Here is a 15,517-nt window from a genome sequence, read left to right on the forward strand (position 1 = left end):
CAGAACCAAGCTTCTGCCTCCTGCCCCCGCAGGGGAGAGCGGTGGGGGCTGAGGGCCGGGACTGCGGCAGGGAGCTGCGTGCCACTCAAAATCGGCTCGCGTGCCGTGTTTGGCCGTAGGTTGCCAACCCCTGTGCTAGACATTAATATCTCATTGGATTGTATGTGCTATCATCGTATGTGAAGTTCGGCTACATACAGTAACTCCTCACTTAATGTTGTAGTTATATTCCGAAACTATGTTAAGTGAATCCAATTTCCCCATAAGAATTAATGTAAATGAGGGGATTAGGTTCCAGGGAAATGTTTTTCACCAGACAAATATATATATATATATATATATATATATATATATATATATATACACACATACACATACACACACACACAGTAGAAGTTTTAAACAAACAATTGAATACTGTACACAACAATGATGATTGTGAAGCTTGGTTGAGGTGGTGGAGTCAGAGAGTGGAAGAGGGTGGGATATTTCCCAGAGAATGCCTTATTACTAAATAACAAGTTTCAGAGTAACAGCCGTGTTAGTCTGTATCCGCAAAAAGAAGAACAGGAGTACTTGTGGCACCTTAGAGACTAACAAATTTATTAGAGCATAAGCTTTCGTGGACTACAGCCCACTTATGCATCCGAAGAAGTGGGCTGTAGTCCACGAAAGCTTATGCTCTAATAAATTTGTTAGTCTCTAAGGTGCCACAAGTACTCCTGTTCTTCTTTTTATTACTAAATGATGAACTAGAACTCAGCTGAGCCCTCAAGGGTTAACACATTATTGTTAATGTAGCCTCACACTCTACAAGGCAGCAGGAATGGAGGGAGGGGAGACAGCATGGCAGACAGAGACAGAGACACGCACCCTGCGTGTGCGAGAAAGATGCGCATTGCCCCTTTAAGTACGCTGAACTACTCTAAGTAGATTGCCTTTTTAAGTAGACCAGGAAGTTGAGACAGTAGCTGCTGACAGCACACTCCCTCCGTCCTAAGCCCTGTCATGTCCCCCCAGCTCTATATGGAGATGGGCTGGGCAGGGGGGAGAGGGACACCCCGATATTAGCTCTCCTCCCCTCCCCGCCCCCCAGCAAGCAGGAGGCTCCCGGGAGAAGCTCCACGTCAGAGGGCAGGAGCAGCACATGGCAGTGGGGGAGGGACAGCTGAACTGCCAGCAATTGATAGCCTGCTGGGCAGCTGCCACACAGGGAACTTAGGGGAGCGGGGCGCTGCTGATCCACCCTGGTTCCAAGCCCCCACCAGCCAGCTCCAACGGGCTGCTCATTCTGCAAGCAGTGGATAAAGCAGGCAGCTGCCAAACAATGTTATAAGGGAGCATTTTGCAAATTTAAACGAGCATGTTCTCTAACTGATCAGCAACGTAACAACAAAACAACGTTAACCAGGACGATTTTTAGTGAGGAGTTACTGTATGTGCTACTGAAACATGTTGTGAGGTTGAGAATACCCACAAGCCGCCTTTCAGGCACAATGTTAGTGACTTATTGAGGAAATGCACACAAGCACAAGGGTTACCCCAGGAACTGTGTGCAATAGAAACCTCTCAGAGATAGCAGAACATAATAGGAACTGTTTGACCCAGGTCACAGCAAAGGAGGTTTCCAGCAAGTTGGAAGAAGATATAAAAGGATAACATAACCCGGGGGCGGAGCTATTCAGGCAGAGCAGGGCTTTAAAAAGCCCGCTCCTAAACGCCCAGAGGAGCTAGCGAACAGGAGCGGCTAACAGGGGAGTTTGGCGAGGGAGTTTACAGGGGTAGTGTGAGCAGGGGCTAGATACACCTAACATTCTTTGCACTTAAAGGTCAAAACACTGCTTGATAAAAACAAAGCACCAACAAGGGAACAAGCTTTGGGAGTAAATAAACAAACAAACAAATAAATGGAGATATCCTATCTCCTAGAACTGGAAGGGACCTTGAAAGGTCATCGAGTCCAGCCCCCTGCCTTCACTAGCAGGAATGGCTCCACCTAAACCAAAACAGAACCAGACTGCTGGCGCTTAAAATTAAAAAGGTCATAGAACAGTTTTTAAACTAAGGGCTGGGGGAAAGCCAACAGGTGCAGAGGAGCATGTGGTTCGGACATCCCTTAGGGGAGGATCTATAACTGGAGATTCCCTATGTCCTAATAAGGAGGAGAGGATGGAAAATGATAAAATACAGGGAGGATCTGATGAGAAACAGTCAAATGAAAAGAAGTCCCATTCAATTACATCATGCAACAGGGGACAGCCAAAAAATGACAAGTTTTTAAAATGCTTATATACCAAAGCTAGATATCTAAATAATAAGATGGGTGAACTAGAGTGCCTAGTATTAAATTAGGATATTGATACAATAGGCATCACAGAAACCTGGTGGAATGAGGATAATCAATGGGACACAGTAATACCAGGGTACAAAATATATCGGAAGGACAGAACAGGTCATGCTGGTGGGGGAATGGCACTATATGTGAAAGAAAGTGTAGAATCAAATGAGGTAAAAACCTTAAATGAAATAAATTGTACTACAGAATCTCTATGGATAGTAATTCCATGCTTGGAAAATAATAATATAGCAGAAGGGACTATTCTGAAAAGGTTCAGAAAAGGGCAACAAAAATTATTAGGGGTATAGAACAGCTTCCATATGAGGAGAGATTAATAAGATTGGGACTTTTCAGCTTGGAAAAGAGGTGACTAAGGGGGGATATGCTAGAGGTCTATAAAATCATGAGTGGTGCAGAGAAAGCAAATAAGGAAGGGTTATTTACTCCTTCTCATAATACAAGAACAAGGGGCCACCAAATGAAATTAATAGGTAGCAGGTTTAAAACAAACATAAGAAAGTATTTTTTCATGCAACGCACTGTCAACCTCTGGGAACTCCTTGCCAGATGGTGTTGTGAAGGCCAGTACTATAACGGGGTTCAAAAGGGAACTAGATAGATTCTTGGAAAATAGCCATCAATGGCTATTAGCCAGGATGGGCAAGAATGGTGTCCCGAGCCTCTGTTTGCCAGAAGCTGGAATTGGGTGATGGCACGGATCAACTTGATGATAACCTGTCTGTTCATTCCCTCTGGGGCACCTGGCATTGGCCACTGTTGGAAGACAGGATACTGGGCTTGATGGACCTTTGGTCTGACCCAGTATAGCTGTTCTTATGACATCATGAGGGGACCTCGCTCTCCCTACAAAACACACCTGAAAGTACCGGAGGAAAAGGACTGAACGGGGGGAGAGGGAAAGAGAGGAGGGAGAGAGTGCTGGTTCCAGGTTAAAGGGATTTCCAGCCTGTGTATGGAAACTTGGTGGACTGCTTGTATCATCAGTCAGGGTGAGACATTACTGATTCAGATCCTACCTAATATTGTAGGCTTAGTTTGCATTTTGTTTTATTTCTTATGGTAATCTACTTTGATCTGTTTGCTATCACTTATAATCACTTAAAAGCTATCTTTCCATAGTTAATAACTTTATTTCAAATTTTACCTACAACACTGTTTGTTGATGTTCAAAGAGGATAAATCTCAGCTCATGAACAAGGGTTTCTGCACATCCACTCTCCTTTGTAGAAGTGGCGAACTGGGTAATAAATTCGTACTGGTCGGGTTTTGACTAGGGCAGGACGGTAGAGCTTTGCGGTCTTAGGCTGGGGAGCTGGTGGTTATTTTGTCTGTAGCCTCTATATTGTGGGTTCATGAGTAGCTGGCCAGCGCATTCATGAATACAGCTTGGTGTAGTCCCTGTTGTGGATGTTGGTGTGAGTGCAAGCTTGGAGGGCTTTTCAGCTTGTCAGAGCATCACAGTTGTGATGTTATCTGATTAAAATATGACCATGTAGATCATTGTTGCTACCACTGTTATATAACTGCAACAAATCTTGTACAAAGTGTGACATGTAAGATGTCTACGGAAAAGTTATGATTTGCTTAATATGATTACGCCATTTGTACGCATGTTTCATTTTTGTTTCTGAGGTTATGAATATTAACTATATACCTGTATTTTGAATGTTTTTGCTCCTGTGGTAACACCCACAAGGTATTTAGCCAGCACATCCTGAAGGGACTATTCAAGTTAAATGACCCATCAAGGAACACTTAACTCACAATGGACCATGGAAGATGCCCATCCACACCTGATGGACTTTCATGTAACTAGAGTATGGGTAACGGCCTCTGCTATGACTAAGCAAAGGATGCATAGACATGTGACTTGCCCATGTGATTCCAAACCCCATCTTGTTACCTGTAATTTTCCACACATTAGACCAATGGATTCCCCTTCACTTGGCGGAAGCTGTAACAGGCCCTGGAAACATCTCCATTTTGCCTCTTTCCTGCTCAAACCTCTGGACTATGGACTTACACTAATGGGAGCATTCTAACCAAGGGACTGAGGACCTTCCAATGATTTGGAAGCAACCAGAGACTTAACAATCCAGCAGTTTATTCAATCACTGCTTCAAGCCTGATCCAAGAACCTTGCAATTATTGTATGTATTTGATTCCTTTAACCAATTTTAACTCACCATTTTTTTCCTTTCTTTTTATAAATGTTTAGATATTAGATACTAAAAGATTGGTAACAGCGTGATTATTGGGTAATATCTGAGTTGTATATTGACCTGGGTATCTGGCTGTCCCTTTGCGATAAGAACCCTTTTGTTTGATTAAATTGGTTTTAAATAACCACTCATAATTAAGTCTAGTGTCTGGGTGTTGAATTCAGGACTGGAATACCTAAGGAGGCTGCATTTCTGACTTCTTGTTAGCCAGTGTAGTGAGACAGAAGTTTACTTTTGTTGTTGGTTTGGTGTATCTCACGGAAGAGGTGTGTCTGCCTTTTTCCCCAGCAGCTTGTCCTGAATTTGGTATTCTCAGATGTGACCCACGGAGGCACGGTGACAACAGTGCAAGCGTGAACTCATTAGCGAGACAGAGGGCTCAGCTATACCTCAGTTCCAGGTGGCACCCTGGGGGGGACCCATCACACACCCCTTCTAAAATATGCACCATCTACTCCTCTTCTCCATCCAGGAAACGGCAAGGAGCTGTAGACCAGCAGGTGTCATAGAAGAGCAACGCAAGGCTTGTGGAGACCTAGGTCCCTGCTGAGAGGAGCAGTGACTCTTCTCCACACAAGGATTTAGCCCGAAAACTCCTAGCCAAAGTCCTGCTGACATGCAAAGAGGACAAATCCTTGAAGCCTGCATGCACAGTACCACAGTCCACTCTACTAATACAGGGCTACAACCTGCTTTGCACATGCGCGCATGCACACAATACTGGGAGGTCCCAGTCCCAACAGCCAAAATACTCACCAGTTCAATGCCCTGTGGGAAGGGGTTATCCTCCCAGTCCTTCTCCGGGAAGCGCTGGAGTATCTGTCCCTGGCCATCCCTGCTCCCTACAAAAATAAGCAAACGGAAAGTATTAGAAGAATGCAGGCAGCCCTGCTGCTGTGGCCAGCTGCCATTTCGACCTCCTGCCAGAGGCAGGCAGGAGCAACAATGGCAAACTTCAGAACTGCACACAAGCAGCGCTTGGCGGTTACCCTGTGTAGGTACAGCACAAACATGAACTAACCCTACACCCACCCTGGGAGGAAAGAATTCTCTCCATGGTACACGTGGGGAACCAGACAGAGGGAAAGTTATTTTTCCCCAGGTTAGACAGCAAGTAGTAGAGCTACATTAGAAGTCAGAACTTTGATTCCCAAGCCAACAGCCACCCTACAAATGCCCCAGGTACATACAGCAGGACCCTTACCCCAAACACAGCAAAGCAACAATGGAGAGTGAATTCAAACTGATCCAATTTAGCACCTTCCTAGAGCTCAAAGAGATTAGGCTACAGAGAACCACATGTCCTGAGCTATCAAACTACTCACGGATTCAACACTTCTTAAAGATGAACCAAAATGTGAGAAGCTGTGTAACATCACTGGTTAGGTTAAATCTCAAATTTCTTACCTTGTGTTACTAAAATAATATAGAAACTGAAAGATTTGAACAGTAATTCCCTTTTTCACCATCTGCAGTTTGTATTTTGCATTTCACTCAGCTTGGACCACAGAAATACATAGGTCAGTTTAACATTTTGGTTCCTAAACACCAGCATAAGGCTGCAATGTTCTAGTTGCAAACTCTGCAAGGAAATTAATAATCCTAAATGAGTGACTAATACAATGCTATTTAGTTCTGTAGAACTTTCTAGTCTCCTCTTTTAGATGCCAAATCATTAGCAGAAAATGTATTCTAGTGGACGAGGCATGCAGTGGGGAGTCAGGACTCCCAAGATGGATTTCACTTCTACCATCTATTGAGTGTAGTCATGGACAAGTCTGGGGATAACACTGACCTCTCTCATAGGAGTATGGTGGGGATCAAGGTTTGCACAACACCATTCTAGTGCTCAGTCTGTATAAACTTCAACACTTCAGCTTTTGAAAGAGGACTCAGAAAGGTATTAACCAGCTGAGAAATATGTACAGAGCCCTGTGCTTCCACAGAATAGATGATACCACCCCTAATCCTGAGACAAAAAACAGTGACCAGCAGTCCATAGAAACACTAGGAGACCTGTAAATAGATGCTTGCTGCATCATGAACCTTTCCTGGGGAAGCACCTAGTGAATTTTAGCTGGTAAAATACCTTCTGGCTCTTTGTTTAGAGAGGGGTTAATCCCTTGCCAAGCCTTCGGATACCAAAGCGTCTGCCCTAATCCTTCATCCTGAACTCCCTTCATGGCTTTGCACAGTCTCCTCTACCAGGTCCAGGTGTACTATGCTCTGTCAAAACAGGGTCCGCTGCCAGTGGTCCTCACCATTTACAGAATACAACGCCAGCTGCAGAGGACACCACGCGCCCCACCCCTTCAACCTCTCTAACCTCACTTGCAGACTGCTTTCCAGCCACAGCGGCCGGCTGACCCTGGCATACCTCTGGGCTGTGTAACAGGAAAAGCCTCACTCCAAAATGTATGGACCACTGCAGGACTATTTTGGGGAGCTAGAACAGTTTCAACCACTCCACTTACCAACAGCCACCCACAGCTGTATTTAAAAACACAGACAACAGAACACATGCCAATTATAGTCCAAGGACCAAAAAGGAAAGGTCAGCGCCAAGTTATGTACATAAAGAGTGTCCAGTGTGATACTAGTGTGTGCTCCCTTTCCCTACCCTCAGACACTACCTCTCTCCACCCACTACCGTCTCATGTGCCTCCTCTCAGACAGCAACACTCACTTCAAGACCTACCTGAACCAACAGCTTTGATTAGAAATTTAATACCTGCCCTCTCAGAGCCTGGCCAAAAAGAAACAAAGGCAGATTCACCTAAGGCACTTGTGTCAAGTTGGGCGTAAATCTTGCTCAAAGCCTCCTGGATTTTGTAGCACCCAAGTGCTGAGTTTCTATGGCAAATTGGACATTTTACGCTGTTCCAAGTAAATCCAAACAGGGATGATCTAATCAGCGCATTTCCATTCATTACTCCCCTTTTCATAGATTCAGATCCTAGGGCCAGAAGGGACCACTCTGATCATCTAGCCTGACCTCCCACGTACCACAGGACTTCCCCAAATTCATTCCCTTTTGAACTAGAGCAGATCTTATAGAAAAACATCCATTCTTGATTTAAACATTGCCAGTGATGCAGAATCCATCACAAACCTTGATAAGTCATTCCCCTGGTTATTTATCCTCGCTGTTTAAAATGTATGCCTTATTTCCAGTCTGTCTAGCTTCAACACTCAGCCACTGAATCTTTACAACTTTGGTTCACTAGACTGAAGAGTCCTCTATTATCAAATTTCTCTTCCCTATGTAGGTACTTATAGACTGATGAAGTCATCCAGTAACCTTCTCTTTGTTAAGCTAAAGAGACTGAGGTCCTTGATTCTATCTGATTCCATCACCATAAGGCAGGTTTTTCTAATCTTGTATTCATTCTTACGGCTCTTCTCTGAACCCGTTCCAATTTATCAACATCCTTCTTGAATTGTGGACATCAGAACTAGACACACTATTCCGGTAGCAGTTCCACCAGTGCCAAATACAGAGGTAATATAACATTAAACAGGTCTCAAAGTATAATTGTCCACCTGGAATCAGCACTGAATGGATGGGTTTCTAGTGGGGTCCTGCAGGGATCGGCTCTGGTCCTACACCATTTAACATTTTTATTAATAACTGAGAAGAAACCAAAATCATCACTGATAAAGCTTTTAGATAAAGCAAAAATTGGGGGAGTGGTAAATAATGAAGAGGACAAGTCACTGATACAGAGCAACCTGGATCACTTGGTAAACTGAACTCAAGTGACTGTTAGAAGAACAGCCATACTGGATCAGAACAATGGTTCATCTAGCCCAGTATCCCGTCTTCCGACAGTGGCCAATGCCAGGTGCCCCAGAGGGAATGAACAGAACAGGGAATCATCAAGTGATCCAGCCCCTGTTGCTCACGCCCAGCTTCTGGCAAACAGAGGCTAGGGACACCATCCCTGTCCATCTTGGCTAGCAGCCATTGATGGACCTATCCTCCACGAACTTATCTAGTTCTTAATACTGCCAAATGTAAAATCATATCTAGGAACAACGAATCTAGGCCATACTGACAGGACGGGGGACTCTATCCTGGGAAGCAGTGACTCTGAAAAACACTTGGGGGTCATGGTCGATAATCAGATGATCGTGAGCTCCCAGCGTGACACTGTGGCCAACAGGACTAATACAGTCCTGGGATGTATAAATAGGGCAGTCTCATGTAGGAGTAGAGAAGTATGCCACATTGATTTTGTAACATTCTAGTTTGTTTTTTTTAAATCAAAATGTCATGCGGTGCTAAGTCAAATGCCTACAGAAATCAAGTATATTACAGCACCACTATTACCTTTATCAACCAAACTAGTAATCTCAAAAACCCTCACACCAAGTTGTTTTGAAAGGATAGTAACCCTTGACAAAAAGGAGGTGACCCTCTATTTCCTGCACACCTCACCACAATGTCAAGCACTGCATCCAAAAATCAATGGATTACATTAGCAAGACATTTCAACTAAAACTATTGGCAGTGAAAGCTCAGAGCAACATTGAAGTTGTCATTATGTTAGCATCTATATGATGCCTACACCTCAGTATCTAAGGGCTGAAATTAATGGGATAGCTCACAACTTTGGGTTGTTTCAAGGGGGGGGGAGGGGGTTAAAGATATAATTACAGGAAGACAATATGGGATCAAGTTACATTTGGGGGACTCAAACCATAAAGAATAAGAAATGTGATTTATTTATTTATTTATTTGCAATGAAAGCTTAGATTCTGCTACAAAATATTAACAAATTTATTAGAGCATAAGCTTTCGTGGACTACAGCCCACCAAAATATTGGCGCTCACCTCACACTCTGGCTCAGCTCCCTGGAGCCGCTGTATAATGGTTCACGCCTGCTACATATGGTATATATATTTGCACCTGTTAACGAGATGCTGCATTTTTTTTTTTCTTCCATGGTTCGTTCCAATGTTTCTGACTTGAACAAGTCTCTAGCCTGCATCTCATTTGCATGTAATGGAGCCTACTGCAAATTCCATCTTACTACGGACATGCAGGCCACAAGAAATGACTGGTTCCAGAATGCAGCCAGGCCACGCTGGATCGTGACAAAGTTTTACACACTGGGGCTTGTGACACACAGACACCACACAGATAAGGCAAAGATAAGGATAGCCACATTGTACAAATCCATGGACTGCATCTGTCCTACCCTTTAGCTACTTTTGTCTTTATTAAATCAGCCCCATTGTGTACCCATAGTGTCTAGAATGCCCTGTGGCAAGACACTCTCCTGGCCCCGCTTAGTTACTTTTCAGTAGCCTAGCCCTGCCTCTCTGCTTCGCATTATGCAATTAAAAGGCTCCTTCCCTGTCAATGTGTTCACACTGGGGTGCTCTTTCCTGCTCTGATGAGCTGGTCCAGGACAGCTGCTGCTGCCTCTGCTGTTTCTAATCTGCCCGTCTAGGAACACATGCGTCTGTGTTTGTGTTGCGGAAGCTGCTTTTGCTTTTTCCTTCCTGTGTGCTCCCAGTGCTAGATTGCACAGAGGCCAGGAGGATTTAAGGTAACTCTTGGTCACTGCTCTTTGTATTATCTGCATTAACAATATGCCGTATGTGGAGTTTTATGCTACTTTATCACATTACTGAAATGTTTAGATGTGTTTAAAAATTGAAGCACTCAGCCGACTGAACAACCCAAGCAAAGTGTAAACTCTTGGCTAGGCTGGCCATGGGGTTAAAGGATCCTTTCCTGGGAATGGGTGGCTCTAACAGCACCGACATGCAGCATAATGTGGGTTACAAACAAGGCAGGGTCTGCAGCCAACTGGAGAGCCCAGTGGAACAGACTTTCCATAGTTTATAAGGCCACATAGAAACTACCCAGCAAACAGAAAAGAGCGGACTCTACCGCTGAACATTTGGAGGGGAGCTAAACCAAAACTCTGTCCTCTGTATCCCCGCCCATACCACCGATCTCCAGACATCAATCTGTTCAGTACACTTCACGCCTATGCCCATGTAATGGGGTGGGATAGCTCAGTGGTTTGAGCATTGGCCTGCTAAACCCAGGGTTGAGAGTTCAATCCTTGAGGGGGCCACTTGGGGATCTAGGGCAAAATCAGTACTTGGTCCTGCTAGTGAAGGCAGGGGGCTGGACTCGATGACCTTTCACAGTCCCTTCCAGTTCTAGGAGATAGGTATATCTCCATTATTATTATTATGTAAGGAACCCACAATAAAGTGACTCCTCTTCAAAGTCTCTCTCAGCCATGGACACATCTGAACTTCCACTTAATCTCAACTCTCCCTGTATCCACACCTGCTATCCTACTCAGCTCCTACCTCCTTCCTCCCATTATAGGTTGATCTACCCCTGCTGCACCAACTCTAGACCAGGCGTGCATGCTCAGAAAAGAGTTGGGTTTGCTTCACAGGCTGGTAAGGGCTGTGACTGACTAGAGTGGTACCAATACATTCTGGCCCACAGGGAAAACAGGGTCTTGTTTCACTCTGCAGCAGTCCCTCCAGCCAGCGTCAGAACCATGCTCCTGCCGACAATGAGCCGTTTACACTGCCACTTGCCAAGACAAAACTTTTGTCTTGGGGGGGGGGGGGGGAGAGAAAGAGGGGGTTAAGCACCCGTGAACGACAAAAGTTTTGTCGTTCAATTGGTAGACAAAGCTTTACTCTCTACTCACCAAGCACCTTAGTCTTTTAGTAATGTCACCAAGAGCTTTCAAATGACAGTCTGCACAATGTGCCAAGTCTGTCCCAGCAATTAGTGTTTCCACAGTCTCAGACACGATTCCACCGATGTCACTGATCATACCCATTGCTTGGTATTACGTAGCACAGGTGAAAGTGAAACAAGGGCAGAGCACTACAATGTTTATAAGAAGCCCCTTATGAGACAGGAGATGGACTAGCTCCACCTGGCAGAGGTAGTGGTGTGGGACACTTCACATACAAGAACCACTAGAGCAGGGGTTGGCAACCTTCCAGAAGTGGTGTGCCGAGTCTTCATTTATTCACTCTAATTTAAGGTTTCACGTGCCAATAATACATTTTAATGTTTTTAGAAGGTCTCTTTCTATACGTCTATAATATATAACTAAACTATTGTTGTATGTAAAGTAAATAAGGTTTTTAAAAAAAGTTTAAGAAGCTTCATTTAAAATTAAATTAAAATGCAGAGCCCCCCGGACCGGTGGCCAGGACTCAGGCAGTGTGAGTGTCACTGAAAATCAGCTCACGTGCCGCCGTTGGCATGCGTGCCATAGGTTGCCTACCCCTGCACTAGAGTAAAACTGACAACTTATTTAAACTACAGATTAAGAATGAATTCTGTAGATCAAAACAAAGCCGGAGGGAAGTCTCAGTGGAGAGGATTCCAGAAACTGCCCAAGCCCGTAAAACTGCAGCCATTTGAAAAGTTGTAAAATCCCAAAGCTTCATTAAACACCTTACACTGCAGGAGAGTAAAATGCACCCCTCGGAATTCTACAGCGAGGCTACCCAGCATTACACTAGCACACAACGGCCACAGACATCAGCTTGCAATGAGGCCTGTTTAGCTGTGGTTGAGTTGGAGCACTGCATGCTGGGAACTGTAGTCTGAGAGGAGTAGCCCTCAGAAATAAGAGGATGCAATCTGCGCTATTATATGCAAGCCAGGCATAGCCCTTGGGCTACTGACAAACTAGCCAGTGCAGCCCCTGGATTCGGCAAAGTTTGGACATCCCTCTTCTACAGGGGAGCTACCATAAAATGTGGGTGGGGCAGCTGCATTGCAAAAACCACCTGCTGCTTCATAGGGAGGAGGGATAGCTCAGTGGTTTGAGCACTAGCCTGCTAAACCCAGGGTTGAAAGTTCAATCCTTGAGGGATCTTGGGCAAAATTCTGTCTGGGGATTGGTCCTGCTTTGAGCAGGGGGTTGGACTAGATGACCTCCTGAGGCCCCTTCCAACCCTCATATTCTATGATAACCAATGTCTATGATAATTGATGCCATGCTCATTTCTGCCCCAGAGTAAAGCAGCGCCTCTTAGCACAAGAGTCATCTAGTCCAATCCACTGCTCAAAGCAGAAACATCCCAGCCAGGGCTTTGTCAAGCCTGACCTTAAAAACCTCTAAGGATGAAGATTCCACCACCTCCCTAGGTAACCCAGTCCAGTGCTTCTCCACCCTAGTGAAAAAGTTTTTCCTAATATCCAACCTAAACTCCCCCACTGCAACTTGAGACCATTATTCCTTGTTCTGTCATCTGGTACCACTGAGATCAGTACAGATCAGGGATTGGCAACTTTGGCACCCTGGCGGGCCAGGCCGGTTTATTTACCTGCTGCGTCCGCAGGTTTGGATGATCGCAGTGTAGAACTGATGAATGACATTGTTTTTAATTGTTTACTTATGAAGTTACATTAATAAAGTGAAGTTTTATGAATGAAACAATATTCATTCATAAAACCGGTTACCCCAGTAACTGGCTAATTAACAGTTAAGATGCTTGTTAAGAGCCATAGCTGTTCAGTCAGCTGCCTTTGTAAGTTTCACTATCAATCCAATTCCTGCTAAAATCACTGAGACTTGCACTGTTTCAGTATTGTAACTTCTGTTCACCATTTATTACACTTGCCTACAGTGGAACTTCTGTTCACTGTTTGCCATCCATTATACTTGTCTATATTGTAACTTCTGTTCACTGTTTGCCATATTGTAATTCAAACCCCATTTTAAAACGCTTACTCCATTTTGTAAGGGCTTGCTGCAACTTTCATTTTTGCAAACCCTGCTGTAATCTTATTAGTTTAGTTTAGATGTGTGAATGAGGTATGTATGGATGATGAAATAACCTCCAGCCCCAGCCTGTCCTGATTAAATAGAGTTCAAACACCAAAGGCTGAAGATGCAGACAAGAGCCCTAACAAAGTAAGAAGAATCCACCCTAAAAAGAAAAGGTACAATAGAAGGAAGATCAAAGCCCGGTCCTAGGCTGAAAGTCATGTCTGCAATTGACAGGTGATCAGTCACCAAACCTGGAGGCAGGGTGACACAGCAAGACCTAAAGACTCTGGATTCAAGCTAAAGCCTACAAAAAAGGATGGGTGAGATGGAAAACTTTGGAGGAGGGTAACGTTTTGCTGCCAACATGGAAGGGCATCGGTGCATGCCCAACAGAGACCCAGCTCGTCCTTGTGCCCGGCTTTCCTGGCCAGTTAGCCGCCACAAGCTACGAACCCAAGCTGCAAACTCAAGCCACAGACTCAAGCAGGACTGGTAACTATGCAGCAGCTGCAGAACATCTGATGAATGTGTGTGTGTGTGTGTGTTTATAGGTATTAGGTATAATGTGTGTGTATTAGGATTAAGATATTAGTTATTGGTCATAAATCAAATTGTTATCATAATAAATGTGGCATCTTTGTCTTGACCCCTAAAACGATCCTGTATAAGTTTGTGGGACAACAGCAGCTCCCTGCATGGGCCGAGGGATGTGCTGGCCGCCGCTCCCCGCCGCTCCCATTGGCCTGGAGTGGCAAACCGTGGCCAGCAGGAGCCACAATAGTTGAATCTGCAGTGCATGGGATTCTTCCTTCCTAAGTGCCGGACTCTGCACTTGTCCTTGTTGAACCTCATCGGGTTTCTTTTGGCCCAATCCTCTAATTTGTCTAGGTCCCTCTATATCCTATCCCTACCCTCCAGCATATCTACCAAACTTTAGCAGATGACACTAAACTGAGAGGAGTGGTAGATATGCTGGAGCACATGAGTTATGAGGAGAGGCTGAGGGAACTGGGATTGTTTAGTCTGCAGAAGAGAAGAATAAGGGGGGATTTGATAGCTGCTTTCAACTACCATGTGCTCCAGCCCCCTAATCATTTTTGTTGCCATCCACTGGACTCTTTCCAATTTTTCCACAACCTTCTTGTAATGCAGGGCCCAAAACTGGACACACTACTCCAGATGAGGCCTCACCAGTGTCAAATAGAGGGGAATGATCATGTCCCTCGATCTGCTGGCAATGCCCCTACTTATACAGCCCAAAATGCTGTTAGCCTTCTTAGCACTAAGGGCACACTGTTGACTCATATCCAGCTTCTCGTCCACCGTAACCCCTAGGTCCTTTTCCGCAGAACTGCTGCCTAGCCACTCGGTCCCTAGTCTGTAGCAGTGCATGGGATTCTTCCTTCCTAAGTGCCGGACTCTGCACTTGTCCTTGTTGAACCTCATCGGGTTTCTTTTGGCCCAATCCTCTAATTTGTCTAGGTCCCTCTATATCCTATCCCTACCCTCCAGCATATCTACCACTCCTCTCAGTTTAGTGTCATCTGCAAACTTGCTGAGGGTGCAGTCCACACCATCCTCCAGATCATTAATGAAGATATCGAACAAAACCGCCCCCAGGACCAACCCTTGGGGCACTCTGCTTGATACCGGCTGCCAACTAGACATGGAGCCATTGATCACTACCAAAGTACTAACTAAAGTACTAACTTTAAAAAAGGGATTGTAGGGAGATTCCGATTTCCTATATAAAACCTGATCTCTGTCCTGAGCAGAGTCCAGCACCTGGCTAACCAGAACTGCTGGAAGAAAAAATCCCAATGTATTACACTCCGGTGGTAAAATGCCATAAGACTGGGTAAGGAGCAACGTTAAGTGCAGCCTGATATCCATCAGGTACTGGCAAGTCCTATGCTGCTCTCTATAGCACATCCAGGAAATGTGTTCATGCTGCAGCCAATCAAGGCTGTAGCCAAAGCCAGGCTGTGGGACTCCCATGACCAAATAAAGAGTAAAGACAGGAAGTCCCCAGGTCATGCTTGCCTTCTGACATGAAATGCTGGCCAACGGTGTGGAAAAAGCAGCTACATCCTATTCAGAACTTTGACAAGCACCATTAGTACATCACAGGGACAGTCACACTAGCCAACTG

At 44.9% G+C, this 15,517-nt stretch overlaps 1 protein-coding gene across 6 annotated transcripts in view; it reads right to left on the minus strand.

Annotated features, from left to right (window-relative positions):
- The window catches only part of SBF1 (SET binding factor 1), a 131,953-nt gene that overhangs the window by 51,481 nt on the left and 64,955 nt on the right, over nt 1–15,517 (minus strand). For all 6 annotated transcript variants that reach the window (XM_054006617.1, XM_054006704.1, XM_054006356.1 and 3 more), the window contains exon 2: nt 5,338–5,423. In XM_054006617.1, the coding sequence (XP_053862592.1) occupies nt 5,338–5,423 (86 nt within the window). The remainder of the gene's footprint in view (nt 1–5,337; nt 5,424–15,517) is intronic.

Source organism: Malaclemys terrapin, chromosome 1, assembly GCF_027887155.1.
Source record: "Malaclemys terrapin pileata isolate rMalTer1 chromosome 1, rMalTer1.hap1, whole genome shotgun sequence".
Lineage (NCBI taxonomy): Eukaryota > Metazoa > Chordata > Testudines > Emydidae > Malaclemys > Malaclemys terrapin.